We start from the raw sequence: 27,268 nt of genomic DNA, 5'->3' as shown, positions 1-27,268 counted from the left end.
ATTAACAACAAAAACTCCTTTTGAAACCATAAAATTGCATTTGGCTTGTTAATTTGATCTGGAACCTGAGTCTGCCTTAGGCCATTCACCTACTACACTACCAACACAGTAAGTTGTACCATGGGAATAAATGGAACTGTTTCTGATCCTGACATGAGGTCCATGTTGGCATATCTCAGCACTCATGACCAGGATACATTGTTACCATGAAAAAAATAGCATTGATCTCCTACATTGTGCTTTAATCAGTACATAAATTACAGAACCCAGGTCTATTTTGCTTCTAAATTTCCCTGGTTCCAACATCAAGCATCTAAATTGCATTTTTTTTCAAAACCAGATGTAGCTCCACTTTCTGCTGACTCAGTTCTGAAGCTGAAACTGTCACGCTATTGGTGTATTAATGGGAGTTTGAGTGAACTGAAAAGCCTGTCTACCATCCCGGCAGTGACTTCAGTTACAAAAATTAAGGACACAGAGAACATCGGGCTTGAGCTGAACTGGTGTAAATGCCATTTATCCATTATAAAAGTTTCTATATGAAAAAGTGGTATTATTTGAATTACTAGCCTCAGACCTTTTCTGTGGACCACCAAGATTCTGGTAACATAACATTCAAAAGAAATAATGCCTCAGCTAAACAAAATTAGTCTTATCAAGTGTACATATGGCAAATGGCTTGCAAGAACTAATTGTGTACTCTTTCTTGTAACAAAACATATTGCAGCAAGTTAGCTGACTGTATCACGAGTGACCTTTTTTAACTTGTTTGTATTTTTCTTGTGTCTGCACATATAGCCATAGCTGAGGCTATGGATGAGTTCCAAAAGAGCTCTCTCTAATGAGAAATGAAAGCTGTGCTAGGTCTGGGTTTGTTCCAGGATGAACACCAGAAAAATTGTGTTTCTGCAACATCAGGCTCTGAATTTTATGCTAGTATGTATTATTTGTTATTTTAGACAGAGCTCAAGGGAAATGGAAATATAAAGAAGAGACTCCCTTCAATTGTGGAAGATGAAGATGAGGAAGAGGAGGGAGAAGAAGAAAGCAGCACCCTTTCACCAATTGATACACGAAGCACAAATAGCTCTCAGCAGAAGAAGACTGCAAGCAATAAAAGCCACCTAGGGAGAAACTTGAAGCAGTTGGCCTCAGGAACTGTGCCCTTTCATTCCCCCATCCGTGCTTGCAGTTCAAACCCCTCAAGAGCCAAACATGAAACAGAGCTTCATTACTACTCCAGAAGGAAGGAGAAAAACCTTAAATTATACCTGTCAGCACTGACCACCACTGGCCCACCAGATCTGAGCCCAAGGTAATAGTTAGGAATGGTCATTTTCTTCTCTTTCATGTAACTCTAATTAAAAATATGATTTTGACATTATAAGAGTTATTCTTCAACAGTTTATACTTCTGTTCATCCCATATTACTGTAGGAACCATCACACACTATGTAGAATGTTATGACTTTAGAAGTTTATTGCAAACTAAAGTATTTTTACCCATAAAAAGGGCAGTAAAAAAAAAATGAGCAACTGCAAAAATGGCTATTTAAATAGTCTGGCCTTATGGTGTCATTTTGTCTATAATATTAATTCCCACAATAGCACTGTGAAACATTCCATCAGAGATGCAAAAATTTAGAAAGCAAGTAGATGAAATTATAGCATAACGATGTAAATACAAAAAATTACTGGAGAAGAGGACTATAATGGAAAACAATTGCCTAGCAATTTTATAAAATATTTAGAGGTTTTTTCATTAGAGACAGGAAATCTGATAATGGAAGTTATGTAGACATTAAATACAGAGTTTAGCAAATCTTTTTTGCTGTGTCTTTTGACATAAAGAAGCATCGCATAACAGTTTATTGTGGTATTGCTAGTGTACAATTTAAAATAGTTCAATTTTTTACTTCTATGCTACTTACATTTATGTAATTTGCTTTTAAATTGCTGCAATGTAATCCTAGTTTTAGGACCAGTTCTTTAGAGAAACCACAGGCATACATACAAGGAGGTGCAGCAGTTCATCTTCCAGTTCAAGTTTTGCCTTCTATAATTTGAAGTGGTTTACATGTTCAAGCACTTCCTTTATTCATTAGAGGCAGAGTGGAAGTTTCTGCAACTTGCCATTGCAAATGTGAAATAGCCACACCTTGAGCAATATTTGTTTAATTCTGTCAAAGCACTGGTCCCTAGAGATGCAATCACAAAAAGGATACGGAAGATTATATAGAACCCTTTCCCCTCCATCATATATTTTATCGGTGCAGCTACATTTCAAATAGCAGCAGGATACAAACCAATTTTAGTTTTGTCATAAAATCATAGAAATCAAAGAATCCCTTAGGTTGGAAAAGACCTCCAAGATCGAGTCCAACCTTTGATGAAACACCACTGTGTCAACTAAACCATAGAACTACGTGCCACGTCCACTTGCTTCTCAAACACTTCCAGGGACGGTGATTCCACAACCTTCCTTGACAGCCCATTCCCTTCCTTTGACCTCCCTTTCTGTGAGGAAATTTTTCCTGATTTCCAATCTGATCCTCCCCTGGTGCAGCTTGAGGCCAATTCCTCATTCTGTCACAGGTTGCCCAGAGAAGAGACCCACCCCTATCTTGTTACCACCTCCTTTCAGGTAGTTGTAGAGAGCCTCTTTTTCTTCAAAACAAACCACTGTAGCTCCATCAGCCACTCCTCATAGAACTCTCCTAGATCCTAAATAGAGGGTCAATACAGGGAACGATAATGTGTGGAAAAGCAGCTTCTACACAAGCAAAATTGAAATGCATAGCAGATATTTTCTCATTTGTTTCCTAGATCTCATATGAATTTGGTTCAGTCAGCTACGAGTAAGTGTCATTATCACTCACATAACAAGTGGTAATTCAGGGAAAAGCTGCTTTTCCTATTTTCTGCTGAAATGTAATCTTGCTCATTATTGCTCTGAATTTATACAGCCAGACATTGGCACTCAAGGCTGCAAAAGAAAATATGAAAAAAGTAATGTTACATATTCCTGTTTCCATTCATAATTTTCTAACTGCAGACTAATCCTGTTAATAGGCTTGAAAATTGGCCCAAAATGTATGTTATGGTCTTTTTTTCCAGACAAAACATTTTCATATTATTTCCTAGAATGCGTTTATATTATTAGAATATTTAAACTGATGAGTTAATACCACTTTAAAAAATAGCCCCAAGTGTTTCCTTGTAAACATTAAGGAGAAAATAAGACCTTCATTTAAATCCTCATTTATATTTGGTTTTGGACAGAAAAGGAAGGCAAGGACAAGACTGGTTGAAATATCCAGTCAGTGCTGTTCTGAGGTGTATAACCACAGTTTCTCAAGAGAATTCACTTTGTCTCCTTAAGAAACTTGTTCTACTGTGGGTGTTTCCTACAGCAAGCCAACTAGAATTCTTCACAGGTGACTCAGGTTCTTTCTTTGTGCCCCACAGCGAAAGCAATAAAGCTCAGAGACTGGGTCAAATTTTTAAAGAGCTCTTGGTGCCAGGAACAGAAGCTAGAATTGTAATTCCTAGAAGAGAGCCCTGGTCTTCCCAATTACTTTTGGGTACTGCCTATGAAATGGAAGAGCGCTAAAAGGAAGAAAATGTAAGTGATAATAAAGGCAGCCCCAGGAGGAAGCATTTATGTAATTGAATCTCCTCAGACCCACACAGAGGAGTGCACTCTAGCCCTAAGCAACTGCTTAGAAGAGGTCACATGTTAATATTTTCTGACTTTTTGGCTTCTAGGAGTGGAGTTTTCTGTCTTCAGGAGAAAATTCAGGGCTGTACAACAGCTGATTCAGAGAGGGGTGAGACTTAATGATTGCCTTTGTCCCCTCATGTTTTCAATTTACTAGGTAATGTAGTGCCCAGCCAGTTCCTTGTGTATGAATAAGCATATTGCACATTACATATTTCCCACATAGAAGCCTGGTACTCCACAACTAGGTATTTTTGCTAATATAATTTCCTTTTAGTCTGAATCTTTAAACACTATAAAGAATGTAACATCTATAAATTCCAAGTCACATCTGAGTAAGCTTTCTCCTGTGTGCTGTAAAGGCACTTAAAATGTTAGCATTTTATATAATTAGAAACCTCTACAAAAGCAATATTGGTGTTTAAAATTTGCCTTTTGAAGCAGTGAGGCCAAATGACGTTAAACAGGTTTTATGGCAAATTTCTAACAAAGTAATCATTCTGGTTTTCAGCTGCAGATAGCAGCATAGGCCAGGGCTGCTCAAGCACCACATTAGAGTCTCCTCTTCTACCAAAGGCTGATTAAGATTAGAGTCAAGTCTAGTAGCATCCAACTGGCACTATGAACACTCAGACATGACACAGAGATCTAAATCCACGAAGAGCCAAAAAGGACGAGAACACATGGTATGTGTACAGAGGTCTGAGTCACACAGGTCTTTCAAGCCAAATACATCACAGATACCTCTGTGTTGTCTGTTCTTTCTTTCTCCAGACATTTCCAGCCAAGAAGTTTTCTTGAAAATATCCTTATTAGAGAAAAAGTCTAATTTCCATCATCACAAAGTTATCAATGACTGAGAGGATAAGAACTTTCTGTCTTAGCCTTTCCAGATTAGTATTTAACTCATCTGCCTACTGTAAGACAAAATATGGAGCTTGTGCCTGGACAAAACAAGAAATTGATGCTTCAGTTCAGTAAACTGGCAGTTGTATGATTCTCTTTCATTGACTTTAAAATAGTTCTCTTTATAGCACAATTTATTTTAACTGAGAACAGAAAATATTCATAATTATATATTTTTAATGTGTGTATTAATTCCTCTGATACCTGTTTTCTATTCTTTGCATGCAGAACCTGATTATTGTATAAAATACTGCTTCTTTTTTTTCCTTTGGCTTCCTTGACTCTGCAATTTAGAGATAACTGATATGCATGGGCAGAAATAACCGGCAAAAATGCTTTTTCTAGTAGTCAGATCCAACACCATTATTAATGTAACTGGGACACTGCAGGCTGGTCCACACATCTTCGTATATCAAATTGGCAAACAGGATTGCCCTGCCTGAGCTAGTTCATTTTAAACAAATTTAGAATAACTATTTGCATGGAAATGACACTGTTGACTGAGGTTTACAGAAATGTTTTTGTAAATATATTATGTTCAGGCTTATGCTCTGCTGAAATAAACTTGATAAGAGCTTGATTGTGTGCTGGAAGATTTTAGCTTCACAAGAGCATAGTGAAGCCTCTTTAGGTTGTGCAGAGGAAAGATTAGCAACAGTTTACTTTAGATATGGAAAGCAAACTATGTTCCATATAGGTTTGAATTGGACCCAGAATGTGCTGCAAAAGTCATGGAAATTTTGAAACTTCGGTTAATTATATTTGGCCTCACATTCCTTCCATTATCAGTAATTTTAATTTTTAGTGACTCACGAGAAGTTATACCAGAATAATAGGTTCTGCTTTTCTCTAAACTTAATGTTGTGAAAAGTTTACCATTGTTTCAAAATGTGCCCCTTAGGAGTAATTTTTATAGCGTAATTATGGACATGATATTTATGAAACTGTTCCATTACTCCAATTTTTCTCAACAGAATTGTTGATGGGATTGAGGATGGAAACCATAATGAGGAAAGCCAAACCTTTGACTTCAGCTCTGATCAGCTCAGGCAGGAATCCAGGTTATCTCCTACATCTGGAGGTGAGCTTTGCCTGGGAAAATCACTCTTTAGAGAAAACAGTTTTCAAAAGTGCTTTTTGTTCCCATTTATTTCTTTGATCTCAAAAGTGGCATAAATAGATTAAACATATATTTGTACTCTCAGTGCCATTTCAGTGTCACAATTGGTTCTGTAGAAAAATACAGCAAGGTCCCAGAGGTCATTTGTAGTTTTCCTGCTAACAGACACTCATGATAAAACAGTTTGTGGAGGGAACTGGATTTTCATGTGTTATACCAGAAGTACTGTAGAATCTGCCTCATGCTTCCAAACCTTTGGTCATGGAAGGCACTAAACACAAGGACAAAATTGAAACCTATGTGTAAACTTGGCTCTCAACTTTTTAAAGACATTTAGAGAAGTGAGGGAGCGTGGAAGAACATAGATTTTTAAAAGTAAAAGAGTGAAAGCCTTGAATAATAAGGGGTTTTAGGAAGCCTTAAATGACCTACAGACTGAAAAGGTTGATAAAGTAGCACAACAAAGCAATGGAACTTGTCAAGATGGGGGGAAAAAAAAGATTAAAAAGAGACAGTGACTGTTTCCAACATCCGCTCTTTTAGAAGTAACACTCCCCACATAGCTATGTCCCTTTTTCATGGAGGAAACTAGGACATATATAGCTCCTCTTAAAGCCAAACAGGAAAATAATAATAAAAGTTTAGTCATATTTATGATTTTTAAAAAGTGTTGAGCTGCCACATGGATGGCGCCAGGGTTGTTATTTTCATTCCTTTCACACATTGTACACCAAACATTAAACACATGGTTTTATTTCCATTCTAGCCAACTGCAAAACGGGCTTAAATTTAATGCATTGGTTAAGTGCAAGAATAGTATTAGTGTTTCCAAGTGATCATACTCTTCTCATTTACATGAATTTGAATTCTTTTCAGAGGCTGAAATTGGTGCTGCTGTGCTCGTTATCAAAGCAGAAGAGACCAAACAGCAGATCAGCAGGCTTAATAATGAGGTAACAAGATTTTGTGGGGGTTGAAGGATATTAACAATGAATCAAGGAATGCTGGAGAAAACTCAGAAAACTCAAGAATGTGATAAATGTGTTATAAATGAGCTTACAAAACTGGATGAGGTTCCTACGTGTAGGGCAGTTTGGGGATTTAACTCATTCTGAGATTAATTTTCTACATGAAACCTACATAAAAGTTTGTGTCACATGCTAGGGCTAAAACTAAAGTGAGGCTAGTGCATCTGATTTTCTCAGGATTTAATCTCTTCTGAGTATGTTTCTATGTGTCTCATTCCTCTCATTACTTCTCCAAGTTTCTTCTCCCAAATTTTTTTGTCTTGATGCGTGTTTTGCTTTTAGAGAATTTCCTTGAAAGAAATGCAAATACATTTATGTTCAAATTTACATAAAATATTTCAAATCACTTTACCTGTGTCTACTTAGGATGAAAGAGAGGTTCAACCCTTCCTGCTCAAGCAATATGACCTGAGGAATGCAGGGCCGATAGCACTCAGTGGTGCTTTCTATTTCTCCCTTCTAAAAACTTCAAACCTGTAATCAGCTATCAATCCAATTCCAAAGAGATGTTCTGTGGCTAAGCTGTCTCATATACACAGCCCTTGCAGCACTTCAGCTAACAAGATTAAAGCATCAGACTAACTTCACAGTTATACTGAAAGACTAAAATCTGTTTCCAGCATACTCTCACTTTCAATGTGAAAAGATTACAGACAATTCCTTGTACTTCTACATGAGGAAACATCTCAATAAGTCCCACCACACAGTTTCACTTCCTCCCTGAGCTCTCTGGCTACCAGAAATGTCAAATTTTATTTTTATTTCTCCTCCTACATTGTGTACACTTAATCTAGTTATTATTTTCCACTTACAAAGTATTGAGCTTATAAACCTCTTTCATCCTGAGTCAGCTTAACTTGATTAGATAACTTAAACATCCTAAGCTAAGAGTGCATGCATGGTTAGTTAGTTACTATGAACGCATCACCTAATTCGTATGTCAAACTGTAGAGTTCAGACAAAAGTCTTATGACCCATTGACTATGGGCCATGAAAAACTATGGGTTTTTATAGGACTTGGTCAAAGAACTCAGAAAAATCTTCAAGATGTTCATTGACACCACCATTATGATAGGAAATTACATTTCCTATATAATGCTTTTGAGACACACAAGTCATATTGATTCATCCCTTTTGAGAACAGGAATTTTTGAAATAGGAGGAGGTATTATGTGGCTATCTGCAAGAGGCAACTGGAAAATGTATCATGGTGACAGATGTTCCAAGGCAGGGATCTTGTGGATTAAACAAACATTTCAACTGGAACAGTTCTGGGCTTCTCATTGTTTTTCTAGTGAAAAGTGATAAATAAATAAATCTTGGAGCAGGGGAATATGTTAATCAAAAAAAAGAAAAAAACTCCACATGTTCAAGGTCATTTCTCTCCACATACAATTTTAATTTTGTCCTAATAATACTATCTGATCAAAATGTTATACAAGTTGTTTGTTCACATTAACATAAAACAGACAGTAGGACTAGATTTAGATTTCATAGGTAATATTCTGGGCTCAAATCCCAGAGATGGATGGGTAACCTCCTAGTCCTCCCATGGATCAAAATTTACATTGGAAAAACTGCATGACTGTAAGGCTGCTTAATTGCATATTCTACGTGTAGTCAAACATGCCCCAGCTGGAGTTTCTGAATGGATAGTATGGACTTGGTGCTTACCCAGATGAGCCTCTGGGCAGCCTTGCTGATACTCAGTAGCTATTGCTTGGAGTTTTCTGCTCTTGTATTAAGTACTGAATATTTGTAGCCCCAGCGCTTTCATCATTTGATGATGACCAGTAATGGGAACTGATCACTGATGCTGCAGCAGAATACTCGCAGTAGTCAAAATACCAGCAGAGTCAGAAACGAAGTTCTGTATTAAAGACATGCAGTCTCCTCCTGGTAAAGAAAATATGAGAAAACAGGTCACAAGTAGCCAACAGCAGTAAACACTGTCATTAGTACATTTTCCACTGGAGATCAGAAGTCAATCAACAAATGCAAAAATAACTGCTTTCATGAAAGGCAATTGTATTACAACAGTTCACTAGTTAGCTTAGAAATATTTCGGCTGTTCATGGGGGGGAAAAAAGACATGTCTTTCCATTCAGACTTTCAATACAGTCTGTTGTTAGCAAAGCAAAGAAAACGTTACCCCAGAGAAAAATCTACAAAATTAGCTATACCTAGTTTAGAAATACAGCTGAGCTCCTGGCAGTATTTTGGGTATGTGGCATACACTACATAATCCAAAGAACATTTCATTTACCTAAGAAAGTAACACAACTCAGGGCCTTGGTTTCACTTCTCAGATTTGTTACCACATTAACTTTAGTAGTAATGTATGCACAGACTTCCTCTAAGGAGAGTAGTCTCCAAAGTCAGCACAGTCAACGTGAGACAACCTTGAACACACCCCTAATTGCTGCTGTACAGCTCCATGCTTTGGCTGCTCAGCCAGTTAACCAGCTTCTTCATTCCCTCACCTGACCTCACTGCTCATTGAGCCTGAATGGGACCCAAGCTGATGCAGGAATTTATGTCCAGTTCAGTATTGCAAGGTGGAGCGGAATAGGACTAATTTATCTCCTACCATGTTTGTCCCTTACACTTAGTATAAATAATCACTGAATAAAGAAGGCATGACATTCATTATAGCTCAGTACCGTCAGTATATAGCAGGTGAGAGTTAAGGTTCAGGTTCTTGTTCCAGTAAAAACACAATTACTTAAGCAATAGTTTCAAGATTAGGTTACTGAATATCTTTCAGCATTGTACATTTTGCTGAGCTGGGGAAAGCTTGTTTCAAAGACCTGCTCCAAACTAGGCAGATCAAGAATTCAGGAAGAGTATTCTGCCTTACGAGTCTGTGTCCTTCCTTTGCAGAGATCTGTACACCTGATCGCATCTCTCCAATGCATTTGTCTGCAAATGCTGATCAGATGAGTGTATCTGAACACTGAGCATTTTTTCAGAGGCACCATTTACCTGATGCAATCATACATATCTACTAAGGAGCCCACGAAGTAAAAATAGGAAACCACAAAGCAGATTTTCTGAGGTATACAGACGGCCAAGACATCTAGATTAAAGCACCTGCCTATCACTGTCCCATTGCCTGTATCCTACTAGGCTTGTAGCTCTCTATCATTTGAATGCCACTGTATGAAAAGAGCAGAGAAATACTTTTACTTTGATTCAGTTTGCAAAACTCAAATCTGAATTATTTCAAAACATAGACCAGTTAAAATAAGGAAATATCCAAAATTAGTCATATTTTCCCCCTAATTACATGTACACATTCTCCATTCAAAAACATGCTACATGGGTACATGATTTTGAGCTCAGATAAAAAGGCAATCTCATGCAGTGCATGCAGACAAACTCAGATTGCTTTGTCATGTCCCCTGTTTTCCTCATATGGAACCCAGCTTCAGTGCAGCCTCCCTCAGCTTCAGAAATCTGGGGGCTGTTTTCATGCTTTACCATATTAGTAGATCCCACAATTACAGTACTATAACAGTATAATGAACACAGTGTTCACATTTCTCCCATTCAACTGAAAAACAAACAAACATAAGGAAATATGAATAGGGTCAGGTTTTGAGCTAGATAATTGCCTTCTATTTAGCTCCACATTGGAGCACTTAGTGGAAATTCAGCTATTTTTAATTTTAGGTTTTTTAAATGCAAGTACTTAGAATACTCTAAGCAGCTGGTACTTATGCAGAACAGAGAAAATATATTCACAGGGATATTTAACTTGTATCTAATAAAAGGAACAATCCTAGAGCAAATATGTTTATTTTCCAAATCATAAATTTTATACATATATTATTTTAAAATGTATTTCAAATCCAGCTGCCAAAAATGAATCTCATTCTCAGTACAGAAAAAAAAAAAAGCATTTTTACTATTAAAAATATATGCAGATGATAATCAGGGACACTAAAGAAAATTTTGTGAAGTTAATCAGGCTTTCAGTTTTACACAGGGGATATAGCATTAAAGTTCAATTTGCAACTTGAGAGTTCATACAATGAACTCACTTGACTTAGAATAATTAAATACATGCTCTTTCTAACAAGTTCATAACTATATTATCACATGAGAGAAATTACTTCGCAGCAAGGCTATCCCAGTAATTTGCTTTTAAAACATCTTTCAATCAAGAAAAATATGGCAAAAAGTGAACTAACAACATTTATAGATGATGAAAACTATTAAAACTAATCTATCCATTTTGGATTTTAGCCATGTAAATTTCACATTAAAGCCAAGACATAAAACCAAGTATCATTTGTATTAAGAAATAAGAGCTTTCTAAACAATGCATGCAGTGTAAATGCACTTTGCCTGCCAAGATTTTTTAAAATATATCTTCTCTTTTAGCACTGACATTCATGTTTCCAAAGAACTTCTACCTTGTTGTTTTGTCTCTCTGCTCTCATACTTTGATAACTGTAGAGACGCCTTACCAGGTAGCTTTGTTCTTCTGTTAATGTTAGTTTAATTGGTACTGGCTGATGAAGGTAACAAAAATAGTTGATGCTCCAAAGCTTAGGTTATTTCTTTTTAAGCAGAACACACTGTACATACATAGCATAAGTCCCATATGCTGTGGTGAGTCTCTTGCAGTTTTCCAGGGCAGAAAGGCACCTGAGACAAAGGAATTAACTGAGAGGCAACCATGCAGTATACAAATCAAGCAGACACCAAAAGCTGACTTCAAATTTGAGTAAAAAATATTACTACCATGACAGATGACAATGATTGTACACTTAATCTCTAACAGGCATTTCAAAATGTTCCTGCACTCATCTATTTTCCTAAATGTTAATGTCTGTAGGTATGCAAATTCACAAGTTCACTGCTTTTTCTTTTCTGCCTAGCAGATCGTAAGAAGTTGATTGGTGTTCTCCTCCTAAAGTCAATTTATTCTGGAAACATGTGATTCCAGCAGATCTCAGCAAACCAAATTCTGTTTGACTTTATTTTCCCATTACATTTGCTACCACACTTCATTGGTATAATTTTCTTTTGAATTGTCTTTGGTTAGATCTTCAAAATCACTGACAAAGTACACAATCTCAGGCAGCTGTATTTCAAGCAGCCTAAGTAATTCCTTGTGAAGAAAACCCCCTTCTTGAGTTCAATTAAAGAAAATACCCTGTTTGTATTTCCTGGGAGTATGATTAATGTCCACAAAGTGTCATTCAGCAGAACTCCACAGACATTTTTCTATAATACTCTGCATAGGCAGAATATTATATTCATGCCTCTGACATTTTCTTTTCAGATGTAATGTTTAACATTTATCTTTCTTGAATTTCATATTACTTATATTTAAAAGTGAACATGAATTCCATTTAGACATTAAAAATAAACATTAAATAAAAACAGATCAGGAGAGGGTGCTAAAAAGAATATCTTAAAATGTCCATGGTTGACAGCAAACTATTGATCATAAACCATTCCAATCATTCAAGAATCCAGCTTATGGTGATTACATCGCCTTCATATTTTCTTCTAGAAAATAGTTCTAGAAGAGTGTCAGGTGGACAGTAACATCTCAGAAGTCTTCTAACAAGGTGTATATTACATCCAAAGTTTCTTCTTATATTTTAAACAGCTTTTCAGTTAAAGAAAAGAATTATGGTTTTGCCAAGGTTTAATCTTAAGAAACATAATGTTGCCTCTTCTCTTTTAACTATTCCTTTAGGTGCTTATAGAAATTGTCTGCTTCATATTTTTGCCCAAAATCATATATACTACCTCAGGTTTCCTTTCATCAGCACATATTGCCAGCTTCTTGTCTCCCAGCCACCTGGGATTTCCACAATCCTCCATTTGCTCTCAATCAGTAGCTAGTCTGTCAGTTTGTCCCTGATACTTTCTGAATTCCTTGAAGCAGTAATTTCCAAACCTGGTTTTCTTATTGCTACAATTATGCCGTCACCGTCCTGATTCTATGTGAACCTAAAGGCAGATTGCACATCCAACAGTCATAGAATCATGAAATGGCTTGTGTTGGAAGGGTTCTTAAAGATTATCTTGTTCCAACCCCCCTAGCATGGGCAGGGACACCTTCCACTAGACCAGGTTGCTCAAAGACTCATCCAACCTGGCCTTGAACACCTCAAGGGATGGGGCATCCACAGCTTCCCTGTGCAATCTGTTCCAGTGCTTCACAACACTCACAGTAAAGAATTTCTTCCTAATATCTAAACTAAACCTACTCTCGAAGTTTGAAGCCATTCCCCCATGTCCTCTTACCACATGCTCTTGTAAGTGATCCTCCTCCGTCTTTCTTGTAGTCTCCCTTCAGGTACTGGAAGGCTTCAATTAGGTTATTCCAAAGCCTTCTCTTTTCTAGGCTGAAAAATCCCAATTCTCTTAACCTTTCCTTGTAGAAGAGATGCTCCATACCTCTAATCAACTTTCCTCTTGCCCCCCTCCCTCCTTCCCACCAGCCAGATTCACTCTGAATGTAGAGTCACAAATTACTATTAGAACTGCAGTTTGGGAACCCCTTTTCTAGACTGAATTTCATGGGACCCCGGTTGACTTGAATACATTTAAAAAATCTAGTCCTTTATACTTCTCTACTTTATCCTTACGTGTTTAATAGCAATAATCTTGGTATCCTAATTTACCCAGACAAACTGGTCACTGGAACTACCAAAGAGCTGGCTAGTGAGTCAGCAGACAAGCGAGCAAATTTCCTACTCCCACACAGTAAAACAAATTGCACAGCCTTCCAGATTCCTGGATTTATTTCACTGAAACTGAATCATCATATCATTGCACAAATCCTATAGATTTAATCTGAACTCAGATTAGCTGCGCTGGATTTTTTTCCTTCTGCAACTAGCTTTATTACTAAAGCCATTAAATCAGAAATGTCTGTCACCATAATACCAATGCCACAGAGTTGCTGACAGATGATCAGTGAAGAGTCTGTCTCCACTCACTTCTTGTTTCATTCATTCAACAATGTAGTCAGTAAGGAAAAGAATATCAGCAGTTAGTCAATCTGAGCCTTCAAAGACAGCTCACTCTACCTGAAAGTCTCCCTGACTTAATGAAAAAGCAGAATAGAAGAAGTAATGAAAGACCAAGCAAGGGAATAGAGAAGCTGCAATATGCAGTGCAAGCCAGGCAGCTCCTCCACTTTGCCAAAATGCAACTTCCATTACTCAAGGAGCAAATATTCATCTTCACTTCTTCGGGTGTTCAGAAAGAGTAATAACAGGAAGATATCTGGGTTTGAAGTTTGAATTTCAAAAGGGAGTAAACACAGAAAGAAAAAAATACCAATGTACTAATCAGAATCAGCTTCTAATCAGAAAAATTCTTATTCCAGATTTATCCAGGAACAATTATGAGAGCTAGGCATTCTAGTTGCAAATCTGTCATTAAAAAATAAACAAATAAATAATCACCATCATCATCTTACATGACATCATTCCTACCTAACTACATGGAACAAAGTACTCAAACTGCTCAACAGTTTAATATCGGTAGTAAAGAAAAATACTTTCTGCTGAAACTGTCAAAGTAATTTGAAAACACAAAATACATCTAGTAAAATTTTTATTTTAACCTCTATTTTGAATATATTCTTTCCTGATAACATGGTCTACTAAAAAGGCACCAGGACTTTTCTTTCAAACAGTCTGAGAAGCACCTCTTGCTACTTGAAGCTAAATCTGTATAAAACCCAGTTTCTACATCCAGAAATATTGCAGTATCTTTTTCAAGTCCTAGGAAGTGTTAAGGCAGCATTTCAAGTATATTTGGGATCTCAGATATAATTTTAAAGCTGTCTGCCTAGCACAGTGGGAACCATTTGTATGAGTAGCTGTTTTGCCTAGCAAAAATCAGTGAGCTCCTGAAAAGAGTGCAGCCTTACCAGCATGCCAGGAATTAGCCCTTTTTCCTCAGGAGGAAACTGTTCTGCTTTCAATTTCTCTTTCACAAACATAAAATTCCTTTGGCTTTTAATCTCTGCTCTTTTGCACTTTCTCAAACACTGTGAAATTGTTAATAGTACTGATAAGATTTTTTTCCCCCTATTACACCCTTTTATTTGCATCTGCTCAAAGATTTCTGCAGGGTATAAAAATAATAGTATAAACAGTGTTGCATTGGTAGGAACACCATTACTATGCTATGTATGTATAGAACTATAATAATATAGAGACAGATGAAAATTAAAAGTGGTATCGATACTGGAGGTTTAATCTTGTAAGATTAATAGTTCATAAAATCATGAAACCTACATATTTTTTTTTGTGTATGTGGCATCCAGAATAAGTCCAAATAGATCTTACTAAATGGTAGTGGTGAGTAAGTTTGGCATAACTACTCTGACTATCATACTACTGGAAACCATTAAAATCTACTTCAAAGGGGTTTATCAGGTCAATTCCTACGTTGGTGGAAGAGCAAGCTTATGAGAGAAGAAAACACCCTATGAGCTAGCTGATAGATCAAAAACAGAGTATCTGGGCACTAGAGCACCTTGTAATGAACAGAAATTCAGGGCTGTCACAAGTGCTGATGCTGGAATTGATTTTTGCTGTATTGTCTCAATGAATTGGCAAAAGAAACATGTTAAATGATGATTAAACTTCTAAAAAGCTCATAAGTGATGAGAAATGGAAAACAAAAACATAGATCAAACCAAACAAGATATTTTTAAATAGCAGATATCACAGCATTCATAGTTTGGATAAGGTGCATACTCATAAGGTAGTGTCAATGTTTCTATTTGCACAACTGCAGAAGGCCCTGAAAAATTGACACGAGTTGGGAAATTATATATAGAAAATCATTGCTGTATCCACTAGGTGTAGGGGCCAGTGATGATCCTAAAAAGAACTGATGACCACTGAATCTAGACAGCCATGAGTTTGATTGTCTGTCTTCCCCCTTTCTTCCCAAATAAGCTTTTGAATGTTTTGCAATGTCATCCTCTAGTTACCAACAGAACACAGGAGCTCTTGTGCAGTTGATTTGTCCAGCAATCTCAGTGTGCTTCCTTACAGCCTGACAGTACCAAGAACCTTCCCTGGCTGCTCAGACCCCACAGGAAGCCTGTTCACAAAATGCTTTGGCAGCATATTTTAACTCCTCACATTTACTGAAGTTACCACGCATTCAAAGCTTAATCTCAGGTGTCAGAAGAGGATCTCGTGGTTATTTTCTACCTACTGTGACTCAATTAAACAAGGTAGAAAGAAAGAGAAGTGCAGAGACACAGGAAGATCCTGTCACTTGCCACTCAGGAGTCTCCCCCCTTTAAGGATTTTCTCTCCAGAGGCAGTGTGATCACTACAAAACTATTGAACAATATATTGGGTTTGACCTCTTTGCTCAGAGAAAAATGAATAGATCTATAGGAGCTGTATTGGAGCTTCCTACTTTCTTCTCCAAATTTCTTTATAATTATTGTGCCTGTATTAATCCAATCAAACTCAGCCTGAAATGTCTTTCCAGCAGATTTCTTCAGAACTATCCTGCCAGAAAAATGAAAATTATACTTCTACTTCTGGTTATATGAAAATTAATCTGTGCAGATCATTTAATCAGTGATGTCTTTACTTGAGTCAAAGAAAGGCCTCCTGAAATAGCTTTTTTTCTTTTTGACATGTGGCTTGAAGAAGAATGTGCAGTCATGTCTTTTTTTCAACAAAGTATCACCAGTAAGAGAAACTATTTTAATGATAATGACAGTGCTTTGACCCAGAATAGATTGATAGCTATCATGGAGACAAATTTAATTTCTACCATTTGAAATGGTGAGTGGGTTACTTTTATGTTTGAACTAGACTTTTCATTGCCCAGAACATCCTTATAAAGTCCTAGCAAATGTCCCCATTAATGTTCATCTGCCAGTCGACTTTAAAACAGAAATTCAGAACTTGCCAATCTGATCCCCTCCTGAAGCAGCAGTGTTGGGAAAGACTTCATGTACTTTATGTAACCAACTGGATGCTATCAGTAGTTTCAGCATTTAAGAGAAAAGGTCTAATAAAAAATCTGATTCTTTGTTTTGCACACACAAGATTTCACAAGACCTCATTTTTATGTAATTCATCAGTATAAAATTGTTTAATAAGAAAGGTTTATGGTTGAAAATATTTAATGATTGATCAAGAAAATATTGGTGTCATACTGCCTCTGGAAGTCATCTCAGCTCTGACCCTATGACCAATATTTACAGACAGAGAATCATTTAAAATCAGGTGAATTAAAGTAGCTGGAAGGACTATTTCCCCATATACATTAGCAGAGCATATTTCTTTACTGTAGAGACACCGTGCCATAAATCAAAGCTGCCATTTTTAGAAGGAAAAAAGGGATGTATGTGCATACTTTATGCATGGTGCATGAATAAATACTGTGATATTTTGCCCTTTCATAACAGATGACAACTTTAAGTCAAGAAGTCTCACAATTACGTAAGGATATGAAGAATGTGATGCACCTTCTGGAGAACCTGCTCACGTCCCAGAAGGCTCCAGGATTCTGTGCTGTGCACAGCCTATCTCGAAGTCCCACACTGGATAGTCTGCAGTCTCGAGTGGCTTGGACTACACATCAACCTTGCTCGCACAGGCAAGCTGGGAACTTCACTTGCACCAAAGCACAACTTTGTCGTGGAAACACATTCTGTGACATTTGGAATACAGACCTGTCTTCTGTAGGCAGCAGTCCCCAAAGGACTGAACCCAACCCGCAAAATTCTATGGATGGTGAATTTTGTTATACAACAGGCCTTCAAAATTCCCCTTCCCAGTATCAGGTAATTCAGAAAGACAATCTGCAATTTTTAAGATGCACCTCTCCCCATTCAGACACTACCCTGACTCCTCTTCAGTCTATTTCAGCAACCCTTTCTCCTTCAGTATGCTCTTCATCAGAGGCATCATTACACCTCGTGCTGCCCAGCAGATCAGAGGAAGAGAGCTTTAGCCAAGGAGCAATCAGCTCACTAAGCCTTGAGAACCTGCCAGGATCGTGGGACCTGGAAGCAACAGCCAGAGTAACTTCTGCACAGACCCCAGATTTCCCAATAGACATTGTGACAAGCACAAGGGATCTTAAAGATAAAGATTGCCAAGCCATAGATGTATGAGACACAGCAAAGTGGTACTCAAAGCATGTTCCACAGCTGCCAGTTTTACGTTTAGAGAGTACTGCATGACTGCTTTATTTGATCTCTGCTTTGGCGATCATGGAGATTTACAAACATGAAAATTCAGACTTACAGAAAGTAAGAAAAGGTAATATTGGTTCATAGTATAGAAAAAACAATAAATTTCTAGATTCTAGAAGCATGTTGAAAAACATTTTGAATACAGATATAACTTACTTGTCTGTTTGACAGACTTTTGTGATAGTCCAAAGACCCTGAGGGTCAGAGCAGCTGGAAGTCTAGCACAAAGAACTGTCATGGGTGGCTTTTGTTCATCGAAGCAAAGGTTTTCCCTGAGTGTCTGACCGTTGTTCCCAAACAATAGCTATGGCACTGTTTGCTTCAGGTGATCGTGGGTCCTGCTGGTCTTTTTGTCAGTTCTGTGAAGGCAAAGGGACAATATTCGCTGCATGTCATCTAGACAATCAACCAAATAGAGCTGCTAGAGAGTGCTTAGTTGTTGCACGTTATTTGTCATGTAAATGAAATCTCTTAATTTATCTAAAACCACTATTTTTATATACTTGGTATGAACCATGTACCTAAAAATTATTTAAAATATTTATAAAGAGAATAAGAGTTTGGTTTCATTTTCGTAAAGGCTTGCAGTTTTAACAAGAAATGCACTACCATCATGTATTAGATCAAATACTATTTATTACTAAGATATTATGTAGTTTACAAATGGATTCCCTTTTATGTGCATGCAATTTGCAACGAATGTACTCATTCTGGTGGAATACAAATAAATTAAGGTATTATTTTATTTAAAAAAATAAAAGAGCTGGAATGTTGTATCCTATGATAAGCTATCACTACTTAAAAAGTGAGTTGTCATACTGATATAATTAAGTACTCTTGGTTTGAGTCTTAGTATTGTGCTGTCATTTGTAAGAACAAGTCAACATTTTACAATGCATTCCTCTTTAGGGGTTTTATATCTGGATAAGAAAATTAAAAGGGATGAAAACCATTGAGCAAATTGAGAAATATTAAAGGAGAAAATTACAATTATTTAGTCTGAATCAAAGAAATAAGATTAGAATATTTATTTATTTAATGATTTCTTTGTTTCATCTCTAAAAACTAGCTTTGATTTTTAGTCAGAATAAAGAAAAAAGATACTATAGGTTTGGCAAATTATTTAATCCAGAATCTGACTTAATGCCCCCCAATTTTTTTTTCCAGTATTTAATGTACTAGAAACATATTGCTACAGTGCAACCAGAGCTACAGATTTGCACTGGAATTTTGATTTATATACTTAAAGATGTGCAGTGTACATCATAAGTATATATTTTTAGCTAGCTTTCTAAAAAAAAAACCATGCTTGCAAGCCAAAATCAGTGCCCTAAAATGGATAAGTAAACTAAGTTACATTTAATAATTAATGCAAACTGGTGGTTATTAAACTGAAATTTTTACAGAGCACAGATTTAGGTTTAACTTCCTTAAGAGGTTGCTTTGGGTTTTTTTATGAAAACTTCAAAGACTGAAATTATCGTTAACATTTGGATGTGTGCGGGAACACAAACCCCAGCTGATACTCTGTGCCCAAATTTTATCCTTTCACATCCATTTTCCCACTGGTACAAATTAGGGGTGAAGTGTCATCTCTCATTTTGGGCTGCCTGAATTTTGCCAGTGTGTCTACACTCCAATGTGAGTGTTTATATCCAGGGTTTCTTACTTTACCTCTATTCCAGTTTTCACCTAGTTTAAAGTTAAATAGAGAAGTGCTGATTAAATGAGGCATATCCCAGAAATTTAATAAAATAATAATAATAATAATAATAATAATAACAGATAGTAGCAAATACAGTAGCAAGTACAGGTCTATGGTATTTCTGCAAACAATCGTGGTTCACCTTTAGCCATCTGCTGGTACCCACCCCGCCTCAGCGCTGGGCAGGAGGCTGGGGGAGGGCTGCCTGCCCCCCACACCCAGGGCAGGGCCACACTGGCAGAGCCCCACTGCACCTCAGCACCCTATAGCCATGGAGCACAGGTGCTGGTTCCTTGGGATGCACAGGCACATTGTGGCACAGCTGGCCACTAATCCTGATTCCTCAGCTCACCATATCACAGCTATTGACTGAGAATGCACAAACACACCATGCCTAATTCTCAATATCATTTAACAATTTCCATTACACATATAAACTGGGAGAAGCATTTGCCTTCTCATTTTAGGACACATAAACCATTATGTATATAAGTTAAAGTTTTGGCATTGTTTTTATTTTCGAGTATAAACACTGGTGTCATGAGATTAAAACTGGATGTTTTGTTCTGGAGTTTTTGTGTCAGTTTTGTATGAAAGTTTAAAACGGTCAGTGGAAACACAAAAAATCTCTTCACATACATAGCCATAGCTTTACTGTTGTACATTTAATTCTCAAATTTAAAAAAACACATGTGCAGTAATTATGAAGAAATAACACCAGGATATCTTTCCTAAATTGTTCCTTGTTTCTGCAACTGTCAAAAACATCCTGAACAAAGCTGGCAAACACTATACCATTTGTATTGGCCATAGTTTCAAGGAATACTGCTGAATTGCAGAGATTCTGTAAGATGGGCATCACACAAGTGAGTGTACTGCCTTCCAGGGAAAAGCTCAGGGAACTTCAGACAAGAGTTCATTCCAGGTGTTGTAGTTTAACCCCAGCCAGCACCCAGCCCCATGCAGCCACTCAATCATTTCCCTCCTGTCAGAATAAGCATCAAAACTGGAAAAGTAAAAGCCAGAAAACTCACGGGTTGAGATAAAGGCAGTTTAATAGGGAACGCAAAAGCCGTGTATGCAAGCAAAGCAAAACGAGGAATGAATTCACTACTTCCCATGGGCAGCAGGTGTTCAGTCGTCTCCAGGAGAGCAGGACTCAATCATACAGAACAGTGACTTGGGAAGACAAAAGCCATCACTCCAAATGTCCCTCCATGCCTTCTTCCTCCAGCTTTAATGTGCTGAGCATGGCACCACATGGTATGGAATGTCCCTTGGGTCAGTCGGGGTCAGCTGTCCTGGCTGTGTCCCCTCCAACTTCCTGTGCACCCCCAGCCCCCTTGCTGCTGCGTGGGGGGAGGAATAGAGAAGGCCTTGGCTCTGTGTAAGCCCTGCTCAGTAGTAACAAAACCTCTCTCTTTCATCACCCTGTTTCAGCACAAATTCAAACCACAGCTCCATACCAGCTGCTGTGAAGAGCTGGTATGAAGACCTGTGTGAAGAAAATTAAATATCCCAGCCAAGACCAGCACACCTCGCCAAAATCAAGTAAGGAAAGAGGAAGGTCTTGAGGAGTTGTACTATTTTAAATTCCCTGATACCATCATACTATGAAAACTCCCAGGAAAAGCATTCCTCAAGCAAGTTTTGTTGGGAGGTATCTGCAACCAGTGCAAAAAAATTCACTTTTGAAGGCGAAATGACAACTCACAGGGACAAATGTGAAGGCACGTACATTTGGAATGAAACAGTATCTAAGCAGGATTGCCATGGACATATTAATTCTACGCACAGAGTAGCCATTGAGGATATCTGGGATTAAAGCAACAACCACTGTAATATTTTCATGTTACCTTCAAAAATGCTCAGAATGAAAAATCAATACAAGCATCCCACGCCCTAACATCCAACCACCCAGCTCAGACAATTGAATTTATTCTTTTTCACACTAAGCTTTACAAAAATAAAAAATAGGATCGCTTTTTGTTAAGGATTGTTCTTTCCATCTCATTCTGCATCAGTTTACTTCCTAAATTTGCTACATTTCTTGCATTTTCCATCACTGTCAGTTTCTTCTTCTGTACAGTAACTGTATTTATTTTCCCTCTTTTTATTTGTTTCCCTCTCTTGTTTTCCTCACTCACTCAGTTTTATATCCTCTCTCTAACTTCATCAAACTACACCATGTCTTTCCTCATTTCCTGGTAATTTTTCTATTAAGAATCATCCTACCAGTAATAAACTAAATGGTTGCTGAAATCAGTCATGCAATAGGACACCATATTTGGTCAAGATTCAGGCAGTAAACCACAGATCTCTAACCAAAATCTCTTGCACTGTTATATTCTCACAATGCTGCAGTTGCTTTCACTGACAATGGGAAAAAAGGAAAAAAATGGAAAAAGACGCACTGGAAAACAAACAAACAAACAAAAATACCAAAAGTAGGAAATCTGTCTTGTGCTTCAGATACATCATTAAAGATATGTATTTGTCTTGTGCCCATGGTACCTACTAGATTCAATCTAAGAAACACAGCTTATCACAAATTCTGCAAATACTTCTCATCTTTTTACAGATCATAACCACCAGCTCCTGCAATAACCTTGCTTTGACCATTGGCTGGTTATCTACCACAAATAACTTACTCTAATTAGTCCATCTGCTAACTGCACAGAAGATTTCAATACATTTCCCTTTATCAGGCAATTTTGTAACACACTGTGTCAACAACCTCACCTGGTAGCTTGTAAAAAATCCTGTGTTTCACAAATGAAGTTTTGGATGAAACAAACTGTTCTCAACATTTTCTGCATCTTCTTTCCTTAACTTAAAAGCACATGGTCCTCACATCTCTCTCAGTGGGACACACTTTAGATATTTTCTGCTGCTGGGACTACCACAGAAAGTGCACAGTCACATTCCCATGTTCTAGAAAAATGTTTCTAACAACTTACCACAGCCTGAAAAGAATGAGGTTATAGCTGATAATTTAGGCAGCAGTGGAGTAAGCAGTAAGAAAAGGGAAAGGACTGGTGCTTGATTTGCTGGATCACTCCCCTACCTCAGTAAGAGGAATTTGCCCAGCTGTCATCAATTCCAGTGGCCTACATAGTACTGAGTCTTTGCTTCACTCAGAAAATCAAATAGCTTATAACAAGAAATCTAAGCTCATCTCATTCAATATCTGCAAATTGTCAAAATAGTTAAATACTATTAAAAATAATTCGCAGCTGCAAGTTTGTTAGATAATTCCACATACATAATTGGTTTTACCCCTTCCAAGATGACCATAAAAATCACAACATTCCCAGACCAACCACTGATCTCTTGTGTATTTCATAAAATTTCCTTCCCATGGTGTCTCTTCATTTCTCCTACCATACATAGTCAGTGGCAACAACAATGACAAGAAACAGCAATTCCTGGCTTCAAAACCACAAAGAAATGACACAGATCTGATCCTTTCATTTAGAGAAACTGGATGATGAAAAGAAAATTTTATTTCCTATATACCTTGATACCGGAATTTCCCAGTCTTTGGAAAACTCTCAAAGAAGCAAGTTAATGATGTTTAAGAGTTTAAAGACTCATGTCAATCAGAACTTGGAACCACAGAAGATGTGCAAGAGGAAAAGCAGTACCTTCCAATTTCAAACTGTTTTAAATTTTAAGATTTAGAAAGTATTCTTACATTTCTGCCTTGATGGTGTGTTTTAAGTCTATGCATTTATTTCCAAGAGATTAACACTTAATTTATTCTCATGGAACCTGCTGATTTTTTTTCTGTGGTAAATTCAAAGGTCTTATACATGACCAAGAAATGGAAAGGTAGAAAAAAAAAAATAGTAAAGATCTTTATTTTTTATGACACTGAATTTTACAAATTATGTATTACAATTGTAAATGGCTACCATGTATCTAACCACAGAATAAAATATCAACAGAATTAATATGACATGAAATAAATGCTTCCTCCAATGGCTTTATGAGAAACATTTCCTCAGTTTTCAAATGTTATCCTAGGTGCTGTGTTATCAACCTCACAAAAAATTCAAAACATTTCAAAGAAAGCAAAGCTTCTTTCAAGAAGGAGATAAAAAAATCCCGCACAGTGTCAACCTCCCTATGTACAAACAATCAAATCCCACGCGCCCGTTCCTTTTTGACTCTGCAGTCAGACACAGGACAAAAACAGCAGCACCCTGAGACAAATTGGAAGCACCAGCCTCGATAGGCGGTAATGTTACAGACTAATTATGCCTTTTTAAAGGCCAGCATTGTCAATCATTTACTTCCTGAGTTTTCTTACACGATTTTTAACTTAACACATATATAGAGTGCTGCTGGATTTTTTTCCCCACCCCTGCACAGCACTGATCCACAGAAATACAGTTCATTTCTTACCATAAAAATGCCAACATTATTTTAGTAACCATGCAAATAGCTTCTAAGCAGAATTTTAAAGCCTGTAGTATATGAACAGGTTTCTTGCATTATATTTGGTTTTAGGAAAGGAAAATGATAAACACATAATAGAAAATATTTTTCATCTCACTCACATTAGTCTGAAATTATTTTCCAAAAGTAAATATCAAAATTCTCTTCTGTGCCTTTATTTGCAATGAAGTTGTGGGAGGCAAGGACATGACACAGGATGGACAGGAACAACACCACCAACACACACATTCTCTGAATGCTACACTGTGTCATAACAGCATTTTAAAATATTACTGAGTCATGATTGTCAAGCAGCTGAAATGTGTACAAAGACATGCGATCACCTGCTTATTTTTTCCCATACAGAATTACCAGTTTGCATTACAGATTGTGCCACAAAATCTCTGATGAATGTATATATAGACCGTAAAAATAGTTACTGGCACTTGTACCACATCAGAGATAAGGCAAGAATTCCTTATTCGCCATCTCTCCAACAACATGAAAAGCTTTTTTAATAAAAAGAAAATTGCTGCTCGGTCTTTTGTAAAACATTATTGATTATAGGCTTTGGTAGAAAGGGGATACAGGGGTGGCTTCTGTGAGAAGCTGCCAGAAGCTTCCTCCATGTCCAGCTGAGCCAATGCCAGCCAGCTCCAGGATGGATCTGCTGATGGCCAAGGCTGAGGCAATCAGAAATTGTGGGAACACCTCTGTGATAAGTTTAAGAAGAAGGAATTTAAAAAATTCTTGTACATACGTAATTGCAGCCAAAGAAAAGCAGGGTGAGGATATGTGAGAGGAAAAACTCTGCAGTTTTTGGTCAGTGGAGAAGGAGGTGATCCAGGCATCATAGCTGAGGTTCCCCTGAAGCCCATGGTGCAGACCATGGTGAAGCAGCTGTGCCCCTGCAGCCCATGGAGGTCAACACGGATTTAGAGATCCACCTACAGCCTGTGGGGGAGACCCACATCGGAATAGGTTCCTGGCAGGGACCTGCAGACCCGAGGACAGAGGAGCCCACACTGGAGCAGGTTTCCTGGTAGGACTTGTGACACTGTGGACCCAGGCTGGACGAGGCTGTGCCTGAAGGACTGCACCCTGTGGGAAAATGACCCATATTATAGCAGTTCATGGAGAACTGTTGCTTGTGAGATGAAGCCATGTTGGAGAAGTTCAGGAAAACTGTCTCCGGTGGGAGGGACCCCACGCTGGTGCAGGGGAAAGACTCCTCTCCCTGAGAAGTGGCACAACCAACATGTGATGAACTGACCATAACCCCCATTTTCTGCCTCCCTGCACTGCTGAGGGGGAGGAGGTAGAGCTGGGAAGGACGAAGGGGAGGTGGGAAGATGTTTTAAGGTCTGTTTTTACTTCTCATTGTCCTGCTCTGATTTTGTCAGTAATAAATTCAAATAATACCCCAAAATTGTGTCTGTTTTGACCGTGACAGTATTTGCTGAGTGATCTCAGACCTTATATCAATCCATGAACCCTTCATTATATTTTCTCTCCCCTGTCCATATGTGGAAGGGATTGATAGAAAAGATTTGGAGGGTGTTTGGCATACAGGGTCACCCCACTAGTCTTTCTGGGGCTGAAACCCAGGAAAATGAGAGTTTTGAGAAAAGGACAGTGATTGGGAGATGTAAAACGAACTCCATCTCAGCCAGATCCAATGCAATCATTAACAGTCTCCTTTAGGACCGAACTCTCAGCAGTAACAAGTATAGGGCACCCAAGGTGATAAGCAGCCTATTCCTGGTGCATACCAATATGTAAAAGTAAGCATTCTTTCAACTGTTGGTAAGAACAGAGTCTTTGAGCAACCGGCTGTTATGAAAAGCTGAGGTCCATATAGCTACTTACTAGCAGAAAAATGAAACAGGGGAACTGTAAAAACCCTCAGGGACATTTGACAATATCCTCACCAGAGCCATAGCACAGCACAGAGGCTTTTGAAGCATTGGTCGCCCTTTGCTTCAATAAGAAAATTGTATTTGAAAATAAATGCCCTCATATGGAGCTTAGTTTAGCAATTATTCACATTGTGATAGAAGCTGGAGCACCTAAAAGAGTTCAGGGGTCTGTTGTATTCACCACAGTGTATGGAGATAATACAAAGTTCAGAGAGCTTTCAACCTAACAAAAAAAAGGAGTAGCACAAAGAGATAAAGGAGCATGAAAAATTCATCCAAGGTCCCACAATGGCTTGCAGGGGGGCAGGAGCAGAACAGCTGGCTTCCTGGGCATAGGTCCCTCTGCCCAGCCCAGAGGCAGCAGGCAGGGGTGGACTCCCTGCCTGCCCTGCTGCCCAGCCATGGAAGAGCAGTGTGAGCTGCACCAGGCAACAGAGCCCTAGGAGAGCAGAAAGTGCTTCCAAGCACAGATGCTAAAGGATTCCCAGGACTATGCTCTGTGAAAAATAGAGTACCTACAAACAAGACGCATGGGAGGGTTGTCTGTGGTGAGGGCTGGATAGCATAGCAGTTTCTGTAACTGCACTTACTAAGTTTCTGAGAGCAGATGCTTGAATTATGCCAGCCAGTTTGATAATTAATTAGCCTCTTTGCGTGTGCAAGGTAGAATAAAAGGAAGTCTCTGAAAGCTTTGCGTAAGGTTTATATCACACCTGCAATCCCAGCTTTGCAAGAGCAGCCCAGCAGCCCTTTTCCTTAACCTGCCATCAGACATAAAAATCACATCTGAAAAACACTTGCTCACTTTAGTGCCCACGAGGATAAAGTTTGCCTCAGTCAAGTATTTTCAGAGGCAAGAAGGCAGACAGTGTGCTCCAGCAACATGCAGCACATCTGCTGACTCTGCATGCACAGCTGTGCAAGCCTCACTGCTGCTACAGCCAACCTTGCAACCACAGGCAGTCAAGTCCTTGAGAGGCATTTTACATCCTGTGCTTTCCCTTCTTCTACACCTTTTCCCCCAATCGTCGTGCAAGCAGTAGTCAGAAGATCCCAGGCCCTATCTGATACCAGAAATAATCTGTAACTTGGGAAACACTGTAATAAAAATTAAACAAACTGGGAAAAAAAAGGAAAAATTATGTTCAGTGTTGCCTTTCAGCATAACCATTGTATGACTCAATATCCACTGAGACAGTCAAC

At 38.1% G+C, this 27,268-nt stretch overlaps 1 protein-coding gene and 1 long non-coding RNA gene across 5 annotated transcripts in view; one reads left to right on the top strand and one right to left on the bottom strand.

Moving 5' to 3' along the window:
- Window positions 1-20,274, top strand: part of KCNH8 (potassium voltage-gated channel subfamily H member 8) — a 175,552-nt gene extending 155,278 nt beyond the window's left edge. For all 4 annotated transcript variants that reach the window (XM_032108392.1, XM_032108385.1, XM_032108376.1 and 1 more), the window contains 4 exons: window positions 960-1,315; window positions 5,601-5,707; window positions 6,623-6,699; window positions 17,207-20,274. In XM_032108392.1, coding sequence (XP_031964283.1) covers window positions 960-1,315; window positions 5,601-5,707; window positions 6,623-6,699; window positions 17,207-17,917 — 1,251 coding nt within the window. In that variant the 3' untranslated portion in view covers window positions 17,918-20,274. The remainder of the gene's footprint in view (window positions 1-959; window positions 1,316-5,600; window positions 5,708-6,622; window positions 6,700-17,206) is intronic.
- LOC116443805 lies at window positions 5,758-18,240 on the bottom strand. Its single transcript, XR_004240060.1, has 2 exons — window positions 18,155-18,240; window positions 5,758-8,670 (listed from the first exon to the last, which is right to left on the bottom strand). It is a non-coding gene; the product is annotated as an uncharacterized LOC116443805 (long non-coding RNA).
- Window positions 20,275-27,268: the final 6,994 nt, after the last annotated feature.

The sequence above is a fragment of the Corvus moneduloides genome, chromosome 1, assembly GCF_009650955.1.
Source record: "Corvus moneduloides isolate bCorMon1 chromosome 1, bCorMon1.pri, whole genome shotgun sequence".
NCBI lineage: Eukaryota > Metazoa > Chordata > Aves > Passeriformes > Corvidae > Corvus > Corvus moneduloides.
This window is presented reverse-complemented; position numbering and strand designations above follow the sequence as displayed.